Source organism: Sarcophilus harrisii, chromosome 3, assembly GCF_902635505.1.
Source record: "Sarcophilus harrisii chromosome 3, mSarHar1.11, whole genome shotgun sequence".
Classification (NCBI taxonomy): Eukaryota; Metazoa; Chordata; class Mammalia; order Dasyuromorphia; family Dasyuridae; genus Sarcophilus; species Sarcophilus harrisii.
In genome coordinates, this window is record NC_045428.1 from 585356538 (window position 1) to 585372620 (window position 16083).

Consider the following 16083-nt stretch of genomic DNA (forward strand, 5'->3'; position numbering starts at 1 on the left):
AAGCTAAAGCAAGCAGCGACTTGCCAGGGTCATACTGTTAGGAAGTATCTGAGGATGGATTTGCACTCAAGAAGATACATCTTTCTGATTCTAACCACTGCACTACCTAGCTGTCCCTCATACCACAACACAAACACCTACAATTTAGCCAGCCCAGAACCAAACACCAAGGACTAGTAAAAGGAGCAGACTCATTCTACCAGACCCACAGAGGTGAGCTTCTTGAGAGCAGGGACTGATTGTCGTTTGCCTCCCTTTGTATCACTTTGCACTCAAGCCTGGCACATAGAAGGAAGGAAGTCCCTCTAACTCCTCCCTAATATTCATTAGGGCTGAGATTCTTCTCCCAAGAGAAAGGCACTTGGCAGAGCCGGGGACATGTTAACTTGACACTTGCCTAAGACCAGCTACCAGTCAATTCAAGACTAATATTAATTAGGTGCCTACTATGTGCATGGCACTTGAGGTTAAACCGGAGACACAAGATAAACAAAAATAGTCCCTCTTCCCAAGACAATTACATTCTACTGGAGAATGCACAGATAAAGAAAAACAAGTCTATGTGGAGGAAAAAGACAGTCCTAACAGGCCGACCACTTCCCAAAGACATTCTGAATTGGACAGAGACCAGTCGTCCCCATGGGAAAGGAGTGGCTAAGGATGGCACTCAAAAAACGTCCAAGAAATACCTAAATCTGAAAATTCTTAGCTGATGGATATCAAGATCAGGAGCAACAATATTCCTGAAAATTAGAAATGAAACAAGACCCAACCAAAGAGAAGCATCAGGTTACTGACAAAACTAATTCAGCCTCACCAAGGTCAGGAAGGAAAGAGTCCCTGGGGGGGCGTGAAAAACAAGCTTGATGGATGGGAGTCTCTTCTCTCCTCATCATAAAGGCTGGTGACCTGCTTCAAACAGGCAGGAAACCTGGCAGCATCCCATGCCAGGGAAAGGAAGCTTAATCCATCATCAATTCCACCTCTCAGCTGGGAGAACATGAGCTCTTCCTTCAGCAGAAAAAAGTGAGGTGAGAAAGCGATCAAGGGCCATTTTCCCAACCCGGAGGGACAGGCTGAGGTCCCACTGTTCTCAGGGCCATTAATACAAAGAGAAAGGACAACAGCTCTCCTAGTAGTGAGGCACATGGGTCTCCACTCCTAAGCAAGCACATTTTAAATTTGTTTCTAGTTTTAACAATTCAATATTAATAAACACATATGATATGCCTAATATGCAGCAGGAGCTGTCCCTGGTGCTGAAGAGACAAAGGCAGAAGTTAAGTCCACTGTCTACTTTGGAAAGTTTGGGAATGCTGGCTACATGGAATCATGTGCTCATCCAGACAATACTCCAAGGAGGTGTGATTTCTTCCTAGGGAGGATTCCCTCCACAGATGCCTCTTCCATAGCCTCTTCTCATAGGGTCAACTTGGTCTCAGGAGCCTGTCTGCACCAGGTGGATTCTGGGTGACTCAAAGCCTTTCCAGCTTGCTCAAGCCTCCAAGATCTCTCCATTCATGGGATTTTGAGAAGCCATGATCACATTGGCAAACAAAAGAATACACAAAAAAAGAGCCTAGAATGGAAGAGTTCAGGTTTTTTGGTCTGTGATTTTCATCAGCTTAAGGAATTCTCAGTAAGGGAATCTTTCTACTAATACAGATCAACACCTGTCCTGAAACTTTGCATTCTTGGACAGTTCTCACTGGGAAGTTAAGTGACTTGCCCAGGTGCACACAGTTAGTTAAGTGTCTGAAGCCAAATTTGAACTCGGGTCCTTAAGGCTCTAAATACTGTGCTATCCAGCTGCCCCTCACTCATTAGAGCTGATCTGACTAAATACCTTCTTCCTATGCTTTTAAACTGAGCTTTCCCCATTTTAGGTAATGTAGATGCAAGGTGGGCGAGAACAGGCCATTTGAGATGTCACCATTTGGCAGGTGAGTGAAGAATGAAATGACTCCAAGCAGCTTAACTGTCATTTAAAACTCATTGTTCTCCTAAGCTGGAATTTTAAATTCTGACAATGACAAATTTACTTATAAATTTAAAATTGAAATGTACCCTTTTAATCTTTTTTTTTTTAAATCTGAGTTTTATTAATCCTCTTTTTTCCTTTACACCATAAATTGCCAAAGAGATCTTTCTTTATAAACCCCTCCCTTAGAACCAAAAGTAGTTATATATGCCCCATTCCACATCTACAGTTCACCACCTCTCTCAATTAAATCATAGGATTCTAGAGATGGAAAAGACATTAATGGCTATCTAGTTCAAACCCATCATTTTATAGTACAAGAAACTGAGGTTCAGAGACATAAACTTCCTTGGCATCCAGTCTCCTCTGGATCCCATATTTAGTCAGCCAGCCATTGTCCCAGTGAAATGTAACCTCCTTTAGGCAAAGAACTATATGTCATTTTGACATCCAGACTTAGTCCACATTCATCCCCTTCACTCACTCTATGGTCTGCTCAAACTGGTCATCCAGCTGTTCCTCACATGACAATCCATCTCTGGTCTCAGTGCACCATTATATTGTTGTGCCAGTTAACTTTTATTGTCCTGCCTCAGTTTCCCTAATTATCCTGCCTTAGTTTCCCTGAATTGTTCTGCCTCAATTCCTAATTGTTCTGCCTCAGTTTCCCTAATTGTCCTGCCTTAGTTTCCCTGAATGGTTCTGCCTCAGTTCCTAATTGTTCTACCTCAATCCCCCTGGTTGCAACACCACCTCTCCCTCCTAAATCATCAGGATATTTGACCCAGATAAAGAGAAAGACCTTTTATCTTAGACATCATGACCCCAGACCTTCCCTACTTATTAGAATGTCCAGTGCCTCCCCCTACCCGTCAGAACCAGATTCTTACTCTCAGTGCTCTGACTCTGCCCCTGCCTCAGTCTACCCCCGGTAGTTTGGAGCCAGGTGTGTATATATATTTTATGGGAACTTCACATTCTCTGCTGGATGCTTTGGACATCAGCCCTGAGGGCAACATGCCCCCAGCACAATCTCTCAAATAAAATATTAAAAACTCTCTAATCTCTATCTAGCCTCAGTTTCTCTAGCAATACTATATATATATATATATATATCACATCACTTCATTTTGTGCCTGGACCAGGGATTTCACCGAGACAGGTTAAATCCCAGCAGGAACCTTTCTCTGTCAATGGATACTGCCTGCTATGTAACTTAGTCTTAGAGCCTCTCCTGGGGTATTCAGAAGGAAAGTGAGCTGACCAGTAGTAATACAAAGCTAGTATTGAACTCAGGTGTGTGGTGCTCCTCTTCTTGCACATAATAGCTACTTAATTACTGCTTGTTGGACTAGCATCACATGGTCAAACTATTGATAGATCAACTGTTCCTTTTGATCGACTCTTATTATTTCCCATTTACCTATTATTACCTATATAGGATTGTTTGCTGTCTTAGAGAGAAGGAAAATAAGCAGGGAAGGAGAAAAACTTGGAATAAAAATTACAAAGTTTTTACAAAAATGAATGTTGAAAACTATCTTTACATGTATTTGGAAAAATAAAGTACTATTGAGAAATGGGGTCGGGGAGAGAACCAAACTTCCCCTATTGCTTTCCTTTGTCATTTTCAAAGTCCCCAACCTGGCCCATATCTTCATCAACTCAACAAAAGAAGGAAAAGGAGTATTCTCCAAAAAATAAAAGAAGCAATTAGCTGGTGCAGTGGGTAGAGCAAAGGCACTGGAGTCAGGAAACCTGAGTTGAAATCCAGCTTCCATTCCCTGGACATGCTCTTCATTCTCCTGCCTTCATGCCTTCCCATGGCCTGTACCTCACACCCAGAGTGCCATTCTTCCTCACTTAGATCCTTTTAAGACTTGATTTAAATGCTTCCTCCTTATAAGAAGCTCCTGGCCGTCAGTTTCTAGATTCCACCATCCCGAATTACTTAGTCTATATTTTCTGTTTATTTCTCAGTTGAATATAAGCTCTTTGATTGTCTTTCATCCTTCATTGTCTTTCAATATTTAGTACCTAGTGTGGTAGCTGATATATGGCAGAGACTTGCTGAATGATTGTCCAATGGATTATTGGCAAGATTAGATTGGTGGTGGGAAATTCAAATAGAAATGATGTTTAAACCATACATAAAGACCCTTGTAGTCACATATTGGATTATAAGCTCCTTAAGGACAGGTTTAATCTTTTGCCTCTTTTTGTACTCCCAGCCTTTGTTACCTGGTACCTAGGAGAAACTTAATGTTGATGATTAAAATATTGATTTAGAAAACCACTTGTTAATATTATATTTGTTCTATTGTACTTATAAGTTTTTAAATATATATATATAATTCACTATTACATTTTCATCCAGTCCCCACCAAACTTGGCTATTTCTGAACTAAACAATATCTAAGGCCCCTCTCACTTCTGAGAGCAGAGGATCATCACTTAATTTATGGCTTTTGTTTTCTCTCATCACATTCACTACTAGATGGTCCTTACATTGCTCCTTCCCAAAAAGCTATCACTTGTAACAGAAAGAAAAAAAGCAATTAGAAAAACTAACCAACACACTTGTCTGGCAATGTAAGGAGCATTCCTCCTAACTTTTTTTTTTTGATAGTTCCTTACTCTCCTAATCTAAATTATGTCTCTTCTTATTCCCTTAAATGGACCTTTTCTCTGACATAATAAAAGTAAAGGAGGGTCTCCTTACTAAGAGAGAAGGAGAAAATATGCATTTGAAAAATGCCTACTATGTACCTGCCATAGAACTAAGTGATTTTATAAATATTATCTCACTTCATCATTTTTATTTATTATCATTATCTCATCAGTTATCTAGTAACAGGCCATACTGGTTCGCTACATGTACATGCCCAACTCCTACCGCCACCCCTTCATGAGATCAAATCATGATCTGGAAGGGATCTCACAGGCCCCCTGGGGTAATCTCTAACTGAGATGATGCTCAGGCACTAGATTCTGCTCAAAGCCTTCCTTCCCAAACTATCTCCTCTCTAACTATTTGCTTATATTTTATAACTTTATATTTTAATAACTTGACATCTGTGCTGAATGTGCTTATATATGCTTGTCTCCCCCACTGGAATGTAAGTACATTGCTAATATAAGGGATTGAAAACTCAGAGTGAATAGTGTGGGCTCTAGAATTTTATCCCTCTGGCTATTTCCTGCCTTGGCTGGAGCCTGAAGTGAAGTCATAAAGCTTTATTTATGGCACTAATCATTGCCATGGCAACAGGCTCATTTCTTATACTGTGTGATCAAGCAGAAAAGTCAAGGAAGAGATCGAGTGCACATACATTGGGATGTTCACCAATCCCCGGGGACCAATTGAAAGCAACGACCAAAAACGTCTAAACTGGAAGGCCTAATGCTAATTCCTCCAGGTCCCTTCTACCAGGTCACAGTCCCACTTGTTAATTAAATTAAATAAAATTAAGTGACCCGCTCAAATTCAGAAAACCTCAGAGTTGGAAAGGACCATGTTGATACAGAGAGTCCCTTTAAGGAAGAATACAAGATTTTCAGGCTTGACTCCAGGAAAAGCTAACCAACAGAACTATCCATTCTTCCATCTTGCTATCCTTCACTCATCCAGGGAAAGCCTCATGCTGGGCTGCTGAGTATTTCTCACCCACAGCCTTCCACCTCCATACTTTTGTATTGGCAATACCTAGAATGCTACCTGGGTACCAGTCCCTATACCTCTTCCTCTTTACTTCCTGGCTTCCCTTTCCTTTCCAACTTAGCTCAAATACCACCTTCTAAAGGAGTTACTCTCCCATTGCAAGTGTCTTCCTTCTGATCTCACCTCCCCCTTCTATTACATGTAGCTTATATTACATAGTTGACCATGCTATTTTCCCTCAGTACATTATAAGCTTCTGTGTTTGTGCCCTTCTTTATAGCTCCAATACTTAGCACAGTGCCTTAGTACTTATGCAAATAGTAGGTGCTTAATAAATGCATGTTGACCAGTGGATTGGGTCTACTTTTGCATTGTTCCAATGTTACAGGCCCTAGCAAAGCGCAGGGAGATGGAGAAGGCAGAGGTCTCCTCTAACTTTTCAATCTCAGTGATTCACCAAATATTTTCCTCATTAATTTATTTGACAGGTGACTACTGCCCCCATTAGGGACTCCTGAGCATAACTGACCTTAGCCCAAGTGGGTCTGGAGCCAATCAATTTTGCTTCCAGGTGTCCTCCTTTTTCATCAGACTAGTGCTCCTGGGAACACAATTACCTGCCCTTGGTGTAGGGAAGTTAGAACATTAACTTGGTTCTAGATTTACAAAAGGAAGAAGGGATGAGTCGCTCAGCTTAGATCTAAATGGGAGGTCGGGGGTGGGGGCTGCTGGGAAGAAGCCCAGGCCTTTCAAGGACCAGGCTGACCCGCAGGAGGCCACGGGCTCAGCAGGACTCAAAGAAATGTGCCTTTTCACTAACTAGTAAGAAACATGATTCCTAGGGCCTGGGTCGCTGCATATTAGTGAAATTCATAGGTGTAATACTACAATTTACACGACAATTGAGCTTTGTTTTGGATATATTCTATTCCAAATGAAAAGGGATCCCAGGGAACAAGGTCGGATGCTTCATTTACTCCTTTGTTTCCAAGGCTATTAATTGACTAGAGCCAGTGAGGTTCATGGCAGGGTGAGGGATGGAGAGAGAGAGAGAGAGATAGATTGTAAGGGGAGGGGACAACAGGCTCATCAGTCTGACCCGGAGACATGGGCCTGCTCTGTCCCACCAAGAGCAGTGCACAACCACATTTCCCCCATCTGGCCTTTCTCTCTATTCATGAAGATACAATCCAATTCGGGACCTCACACTTGGATTACTGAAGTGGCTACATAAGGAGTCTCTGTGGGGTTAATCGCTCCTCTTTCCAATCAGTTCTTCAAAGTGCTGCCAAAGTAATTTTCCTAAGGAATAACTTGGACCCCATCAGTCCCCAGCTGAATAAAGTCCACTGGCTCCCAACTGATCCTAGAAATACTCAAAGGCAACCATAACCTGAAGCCCACCTGCTTTTGTATTTTCCATTATTCCCCAATTAACGCCAATCCAGGTGACTAAGTCTCCCTGGAACTTGGCATCCCACCTCACACAGTAATTACTACTAGCAGGCTCCAGTCTTCCCAATACAATATCATCTCACTGTGTTATTCCATGAACACCCCTTCCTTCTAGGCTGGATATGTTCCTCAGGGAACAGCAACAAGCTCAATACTACCTCTGCTTCTGGAAAGGGTAAAGGACTCCACTCACCATCCTTGTGGCATCCCAAACACAGTTTCCTCCTCTCTATTTCTGTTAGGATGTAAGATCCCTGAGGATAGCAGCTCTCTGCCTTTCGTCTTTGTAACATATTCTTTGAGAGAGCTGATCTCCATGGCCATCCAGTTCAACATATTCATGAAAGTAATTCCCAGCCTGGCAGACTAAACACTTAAAAATTCCTTTTCATTCATTCATAACTGGAAAAGGATCTATTCATCATGACCACTGGTCCTCCAGATTTTGCTTGACAAATGGGAAATAATCAACAAAGATTGGAAAACATTAGCATTATGGGGGACCAGGAAAGACTTCCTGTACAGAGTGGGATTTTTAGCTGGCTAAAGGACAACAGTGTGATGGACGTGTTTCCATTATTTCAACTAACTGTGAAATGGAAGGGTTAAATGACTTGTCCAGAGCCACACAGTAATACGAACAGGGTAAACTCAGGTCTTTCTTACCCCCAGATTCAATGATCTGTTTACTATGACAAGTTGCTGCTGTACCATTTATGGCATATAATTTAACACCTAATTATACTCTGTCTTATACTGTTGACTCATGTAAAGCAAATTCATATTTTTGATCCCTAAGACTCAGCTCGAGTGCCATCTTCTGTAAGAGAACTATGCCAGTCCCTACCCCCAGTCTGTCACTAATCCCACCAGGCGCTAAAGCTTTCTCATCTAAGTCTATCGCAAAGTTTAAATTTCTTTTTGTTGTTGTTCAGTCATATTCAACTCTCTGTGATTCAGTCATGACTCCATCGGGAGTTTTATTGGCAGAGATACTGGACTGAAGTAGTCAGCTATTTCCTTTTCCAGCTCATTTTATAAATAAAGGAAATTGAGGCAAAGAGAGAACAGGGTGAAATGACTTGTACCTGAGGCTGAATTTGAATTCACTCCAAGGCCTGGCTCCTTGGCCACACCACTAGCTGCCCTTTAAGACACCTTAGCTACTTTATATACACTGATAGTGCATATGTTGTCTCCTGCAGTAGAACATGAGCTCCCAGAGAATGGAGATTGCTTTGACCCTTTTCTTTGTGGTCTCAGCATTTAGCAAAGCATTCAGCCCCTAATAAATGCCAGGTTCTGAGGGGAGGGCACTTCTCTCCTACTTCTTCTCTCCCCCTCCTTCCCTGGGTATCTGGAGCCCAATAATGTCTTTGAGATCCAAAGGTGATTATACATTTGGCCATTCTGAGGCATCAGTGAACCATGAGATAATATTCTCCATCCTCCAAAATGAAGGTGGCACAAATACTGAACTGGATTTGGAGGCAAAAGTCCAAGGTTCTAATTTCACCCTCCACATCATTACCTGCTAATCATTCCCCACCTCAATTTCCTCATCTATAAAATGAGAGACCAGACATGATCAATGAGGCCCTTTCTAACTTGAGCTATGAGCCGTTTTCCCAATTCAGTATGACTTAGGATCTCACGGGAATTAGGGTTAAAAGGCAAACAAGGATCCTCCTTACTAGCAATCTAAAGAGGGCACTGAAAATGTTATTATTGAGGCTTGCAAAACACTTTCCATATAGCTTCTTGTTTGATCAAATGAGGTCAACTTAGGTCAAATGAGTCAACAGGGAAAGAAATTAAAGTAGAAAACAGCTACTTGCCCCAAGTCCAAGAGAGGAGTACATGGCAAAGGTGGGATTTAAACATAGGATGTCAGAATCCAAATCTAGGGCTCTAAACAATGAACTAGACTTTTATAAAAGTTTCAGCTCCCTAATGATAATGAAAGGCTGATTCCCTATGAAAGTCAATGGTATTATGTTTAATAGATGCTCAAGGAAAGAGAAGTCACATATTATTAGACATTGGCCAACAACTGGAGGTAATGGGTATTTCCTAAATTCCGCCCTAGGATTATACCCTAAGAATGGCTATTCCATACTGCTGAATTAGAGGCACAAATCAAGTGATTAATGGCGCGCATGCGCACTCACACACATATGAGAAAAGAAGAGATGATTTGTAGCAAAGAGTCAAAAACACATACTAGGAATCGATCTGATTCCATCCATCAACAACCCTCCAAAGACAAATGGCTAATCATGAACTCCCTACACACTTGGGAGCAGAAGGGAGCCCTGAAGAGAAGAGACAAAAAGTCACAGAATTCATGCACTGAGCAACTGTAAAATCCAGAACAAAACACCAACAAGGTGATCCTTTTAAAATAATCAGACATTTGCTGGGTGAAGGACTGGGAATCAACAGAGAACATTCATCCAATGGAGCATCACACAAAGAAGGGAGAGCTTGGAGTCTGAGGACCCAAGTCTGAATCCAAGTTCTGCCACCTTTTATCTGTATGACCTAACTTTCAATGGCCTCTTTTTGGTCATCTTCAAAATTAGGATGAGTAGACTAGAAGACCTAGAAGGTCTCCTCAGTTCTGTTCCATCTTTCATTTATTTCCATTAGCAGAATGAGCAAGCTGAGCTCAGGTTTCTTTTTGTTATTCTCCAACAAAAAGCAAAGAGTGCATTCAGCCTCAGACACTTACTGGCTGGGTGACCCTGGGCAGATCACTTATTGTTATTTGCCTCAGTTTTCTCATCTGGAAAAATGAACTAGAGAAGGATAAACCACTCACTCTAGTATCTCTGTCAAGAAAATCCCAAATGGGATCATGAAAAATTAGACATGACTGAACAAAATTACCTGTGGTTGTATCTAGTCCTAAACTAGATAGAAAACTCCCTGAGGAGTTTTTTAGTTCTCTGGATCCCCTAGCACAGAGACCAGCATCTGGCAGATGGTTAGTAAATGCTTATTAACTTAGATATTAATTAATCATGAGGGAAACCAAAGACATCTTTCTTGGGTGGCTAGGTGACTCCGAAGTGCACTGAATGCTGGGTTTAGAAGACCTGAGTTCAAATTCAACCTCAGACCCTTCCTAATGGTAGGAACAAATCATTTCACCACTGTCTGCCTCAATTTCCTCATGGCAAGTCATGACAGTACCTACCTTCCAGAGTTGTTGTGAGGATCAAATAAGAACATAAATATAAAGCACTTAGCACATTGCTTGGCACATAGTAGGTACTATATAAATAATATTATACTTAATTGTTGCTGCCATTATTTTTTTTTTTTTCTGACAGCCTCTTTAGAGGATACTCCATATGGTGGTGACCCAAGACCATCCTTATCTGGAAGAACAAAGTCCCTGTGGTTAGAGAGAAGCCCCCCTCACTCTGCTTGCTTACCGACTCGTAGTCTGGAAGCAGGAATGTAGGCCCACAAGAAATGGGTTGCTGGAGGCCTGTTCAAATACATGCTTCTCTGTCTGTACCCAGTCGATGTCCTGCAAGAGAAGTTACATAACATTAGATATAGCCCAACAGACCCTGGAGGTCAGGTGAGTCAGTTGACATTTATTTTCCACTGTATGGCTGGCCCTGTGCTAAGTGCTGAGGATTCAAAGAAAGGCAACACTCAGTACCTGCCCTCAAAAAGCTTAAAATCTAACAGGGAAGCAGATGGTGAGAGCAGCAGACAAACCAATTTTTCTCAGGAGAGCTAAACTTCCCCCTCCTGGTGCCCCTTTTCCCAAGGAGAGGAAGTTTCCATAGGGTCATGGATAGCTTTGACTGGCAAGCTTTTGTTCACTGGTGAAACATTCATTTATCAAACAGTTGGCGAAAATGAACTCAGCTGTAGAGAATTCATTATGACAAATTAAGTGAAAGCAAAGCACACGAGTAAAAGCCAGGATTGAACAAGGCCAAAGGACAGATGGTGCCCCTTATTCCACAGATCTGCATAAACCAAGGATCTAACTGGAAACCAAAGTTCTCGAGCTATGCAAGTTCCCAAAGGGCATCCCATCTAATCTCATCTTTTTCAGTTGAGGCAAACAGAGGTAGTTAGAGAAGAAAAGGTCTGCTTGATGCATAGGGCACAGTGGACTAAAATATTGAAAGCTTTGACCACATCAATCAACAACAATTTATAATTATGAATTGATAGAAAAAGATCTGGAGCTTTTATTAGCCTGCAAACTCAGAGTTATTGAGGAGGATACATTAGCCTACACAGGTAATGCAAGCAGAGGCTATATTGGGAGAGGAATGGTATGTAATGTTAAGAAGGTAACCAATTCCCTTATACAATAGTATAAATAGTAATATTTATTAACTTCATATCTGAAGTTCTGGGTTAAACCCAGTTTAAACTGAAGTACAGAGTTTAACCTCTGGGTACCATATTTAAGAAGGATGTCAATAATCTACTGGGCAACCAAAAGAAGACAATGGGGAAGGAAGGTCCTACAGTCTGGTTTATCAGTTGAAGGAATCAGGGTTGTTTAGTCTGGAAAAGAGAAGACTCAGGGGGACATGACAAGAATTATTTAAAGGGCACTTAGAAGAGAGAGTGGATTCATTCTGCTTGGCTTCAAGAGGGCAGATCTGGAAGTAGTGGGCCAAAGTTACAAAGAAGTCCCTTTACATTTGATATCAGGAAGAACTTCCTAATGATGAGAGTTGTTCTACAATGGAGTGAGCTGCCTTAAGAGGTGGCACACTCCTCTTCCCTAGAGGTCTCTGAACAGCTGTTGACAGGCTCCTTGCTGGGACAGAGCAGCACAGCCTTATGGGCAGAGAGAAAGCTGAGAAGCCATGATAGGGAAGATGGGGAGAGGCTTAAATAAGAAACAAGTCAGCAGAAGGCCACTAGAGGGCGAGTTGGCTAGAGCAATAGATCTGGAATCAAGTTAAAATCCTATCTCAGATATGATGGTGTGATTGACCCTGAAAAAGTCACTTCATTTCTCTTTGCCTCCGTTTCCTGACCTGTAAAACAGGATAATAACAGCATATATCTCCCAAGATCATTGTGAGGATCAAATAAAATGTTATGAGTGATAATGGATTATTGATAATTAATCAATTTATTAGTGACATAATATCGATATTGAAAGGCACTTTGCAACCCTCAAAGTGTCATATAAATTCTAGCTATTGTCGTCAGAGATTGAAAAGTCACTCCCCTAACAGAAAAAAACCATATTCTGATTCTCCAAAAACAGAAACAATCCCCATATAAGGAAGGAAGTAAACAGGATCTCGGCTATCAGGCTGAAAAACTCAGAGACTTATCTAGTTCAGCCTTTCCCCTACCCTTTCATTTTTCAGATGAGGAAACAGAGGCCCAGGAAGTTGAAAAAGATTTACTTAAAGCCACATAGACGAGATAACAAGGCAGGTGCCCTAAGAGTTGGTGCTTTTCTGCTGGAGCATATAGCCTTCCAAAGATAACTCTCAAGACAGGATTTCCTCTCCATTTATAAGAATTCCTTCCATTTATACCTTATGTATTTTGTACACAAGCATTTATTGGCGTGCTGTCTCCCCCTGAAGAAGGGGGGGCTCCCTGAGAATAGGAATAGTGCTTTTTGTTTTTTCTTTGTATCCTTAGAGGGCACAGTCATAGTACTCTGTTTGTTGACTGAGTGACTGACAGTTGGTGGCAAACCAAACACAACACCTGCTATTTTTCTCAAGAACCAAAGCTAATATACAAGATCACAAGGGATGAAGCTGCTTTAGATGAGCTTAGTGAAGAAACCCCCATATATACATTCACAAAGAACTTAGTTTGACTCCCACTTTGGTTATCTACTAGATATTTTAATTAGAGTCAGCAAAGAAGCACACTAGATATAGCACTGAGCTTGAAGTACAGAAGAATTGGATTCAAATCCAGCCTCAGATTGTTAATATCTATGCTATCCTGAGGAAATCATTCCATCTCTTTCCTCATCTGGAAAATGGGGGAAATACTTCAACCTACTTTACAGGATTACTATGCTCAACATAGATCCCAACAGAAGTCTCTTCTAGATCTCGTACTAGGAGGATGATGGCATGGAAAGAACATAGCTTTTAGGTCAGAGATCGACTGCTCTATTGCTTGTTTCCAGATCATGGTTTACACTGTGTCTCCCCTATTAGACTATGAGCTCATTGAGGGCAAGGGCTGTCTTTTAGCCTTCTTCAGGCCCCCAGCTCTTAACACCCTGCTTGAATATAGTAGGTGCTTAATAAATGCTTGATGAATCATTTCTGCGAGATTTTGGACAAGAAAATTCAATTCAGTTCAATTTCATTGAGAAAGAGAGAGAAAGAGAGAGAGACAGACAGACAGACAGACAGATAGACAGACAACTACTTCTACCAGCTAGCTAAGCACCCAAAGTTTAAGGTCAGCAAATTTTCGAGACTAGATTTGAACCACACCTGACTCCAAATCCAATGCTTTCATCACCAAGCTAGGCTGCCTTCCTCCCACAAATTTCTCATCCACAACCCACCAGGTTTAGAACATTGGCCCTCTAGTGGCTAAAACATACAACAGCCTCTTCTTCTTCCCAGACCCCATTCCCTGGTTTTTTAACCAGTAAAGTCACTTACTTCATCATCGTGGACCAACTCCTTTTTGACTACCTTCATGGCATAAATCTGATCATTCTTTTTCAACCGCACTAAGAGAACTTTGGCATAACTTCCCCGTCCAATAACTCTGATTAAATCGAAGTCCTGCAGCCCGAGCCCCTGAGATATTTTAATTCCATCCATTCCATCAATAACTGGCTTAATGTCCTAAAAACAAAAAATAGGAAAGATTTATTTGGCAGGTCCTGAGAACAAGAGGAGAGTAATTTCACCAGGGAACGTTTTTCACAACAAGATTCTTCACTTCTCAACACCCATCAGAGTGCTCGAAAACCACCTCCTCATCCTCATTTGCACTCTCATGACTTTCATCCCCAGAGAAGGACAGAAGAATCAAAGATCCAACAACTCTTCAGGCAAAGAAAGGAATCCAGCGGGTCATAGTGAGTATGTGGTTACCCTTCCATCCTACAATCTGGTTTTGACTTAGTACATAAGCCCTGGAGAGTCACCTGAGGCTTGAGGAAAGGACTGGTACAGGGTCACCACACTAGTGAATCAGGAATGTAGGACTTGGAGTCAGGCATTACTAATGTTTAATCTTATCCCTCCAGCCAAGGTCATAGAATAAATTAGAAAATTACCAAGAGAGCTTAAATAATCATACAAAAGAGAACTTGGAGGTATCATGTACAATCCCCTCATTTCATAGAGGAGGAAACTGAGGCACAGAAAGACTTGCTGAAGGTCATACATCTATTTGTTTTTGTTTTTTGTTTTTTTTTGCTGAGGCAATTGGGGTTAAGTGACTTGCCCAGGGTCACACAGCCAGGAAGTGTTAAGTGTCTGAGACCAGATTTGAATTCAGGTCCTCCTGATTTCAGGGCTGGTGCTCTACCCACTGCACCACCTAGCTGCCCCTCATACATCTATTTGAACCAAGTTCATACATGATTTGAACCAATTGACTTCACTATATACATACTATCTAAACTATTAACTGTGAACACAGATCATTCAGTTCCACTAAAATTCTTGAAGAAATATTGGCCCTCAACATTAAAGTGTCTATTGATTAGATTCTATCCTCTATCAATAAGCATTCCTAAAGCACCTACTAGGTGCTAGGCACCAGACTTCAGTTTGAATTGAAGGACCAGTCCTACCCTCAAAGAACTTACATTCTACTTGAGAAGGAGAGATGTACTTGCTCAACAACAAGGATTGATTAAGTGTGTGTAAAAGCAGTCAAGAATTGTGCTTGGAGGGACGAGGACCAAAATCCTGCCCTCAAAGAGCTTACCTTCCTTCCTTCTATTCCACTCTCAATTTCCATTCCATTTCTATGACCACATCTACTCTTTTAGCTAGAAAGCAGAAGGAAGTTTTTAAGACTGCACAACTCTTGAGGAAAGATGCTGTTAAATTAAAAGCGTACCCATCAAGCAAAGAAAGAATCTTCTTTCTTTGTATTTACATGTATGTACATGGAAAGGATTGGTCAGACCTTGAGCACTTCAGGCAGAGGCAATATCCCCATTGGCTGACTCTTTTTGTTCCGGGAATGAATGAAGTCTATGTGCCAGGAAAACCAGGGAACTGGGACCCAGGAACTTGGCCCTGATTTTCCAACTCTGCTCAGCCTTCTCTGAGAGGATTAACCAATCTGTGTCTGTAACCCCAGCTAAGTGTTGTGAGGACAGCAATGTGACTGACTTCAATACCCTATACTAGCATCTGCCTCTACTATTAATAATGCAGAAATTTTTAGTGGGATATGAATGAAACTGAGATATTATACAAAACCGGGAGCCCTTGATGAGCCATGAGCATCACTTGATCTCACTGGACCTCAGTTTCCTTCTTTTAAAGCAAAGAAGTTGGACTCAATGAGTTCAAAGGTCCCACCCAGCTCATAATCTTAGAGCTGAAACTCTTGAAAGAGAAGGATTGTTCAGACATCTCTTCAGAGGGGGCAGTGTGTAAGGGATTATCTGCCAGGGGAAGGCCAACGGAGAAGGAAGCCCCCAAAATCCCCATGTTGGTCACTCTGCTTTTGCATTTCTCCAGGGTCCAAGAGAACTGAGAGAGCATTGTGCATCGGGTCACATTCCCGGGCAGGCGAGATAGACAGTGACTCACTCACGCCTTCGTACTGAGCACGGTCACTCCAGTGAGTGGGGGATGGTCTGGGGGTAGCCCAACAGATGTCAAAGGAGGGAGGATGGGAAGGAGGCGTTCCTAAATGAACATTTTATGGACATCTAAATTAAAAAAACAAACAAACCAGGATAAACAATGTACCAAGGGGGAGACTGCAAGAAGAGATGAGGTTCCCCCCACTTTATTCCTAA

The 16083-nt window shown here is 41.6% G+C and overlaps 1 protein-coding gene across 4 annotated transcripts in view; it reads right to left on the reverse strand.

Moving 5' to 3' along the window:
• PRKCZ (protein kinase C zeta) overlaps positions 1-16083 on the reverse strand; it is a 218872-nt gene that overhangs the window by 23140 nt on the left and 179649 nt on the right. For all 4 annotated transcript variants that reach the window (XM_031963008.1, XM_031963007.1, XM_031963010.1 and 1 more), the window contains 2 exons: positions 13748-13936; positions 10541-10638 (listed from right to left, as the gene is read on the reverse strand). In XM_031963008.1, the coding sequence (XP_031818868.1) occupies positions 10541-10638; positions 13748-13936 (287 nt within the window). The remainder of the gene's footprint in view (positions 1-10540; positions 10639-13747; positions 13937-16083) is intronic.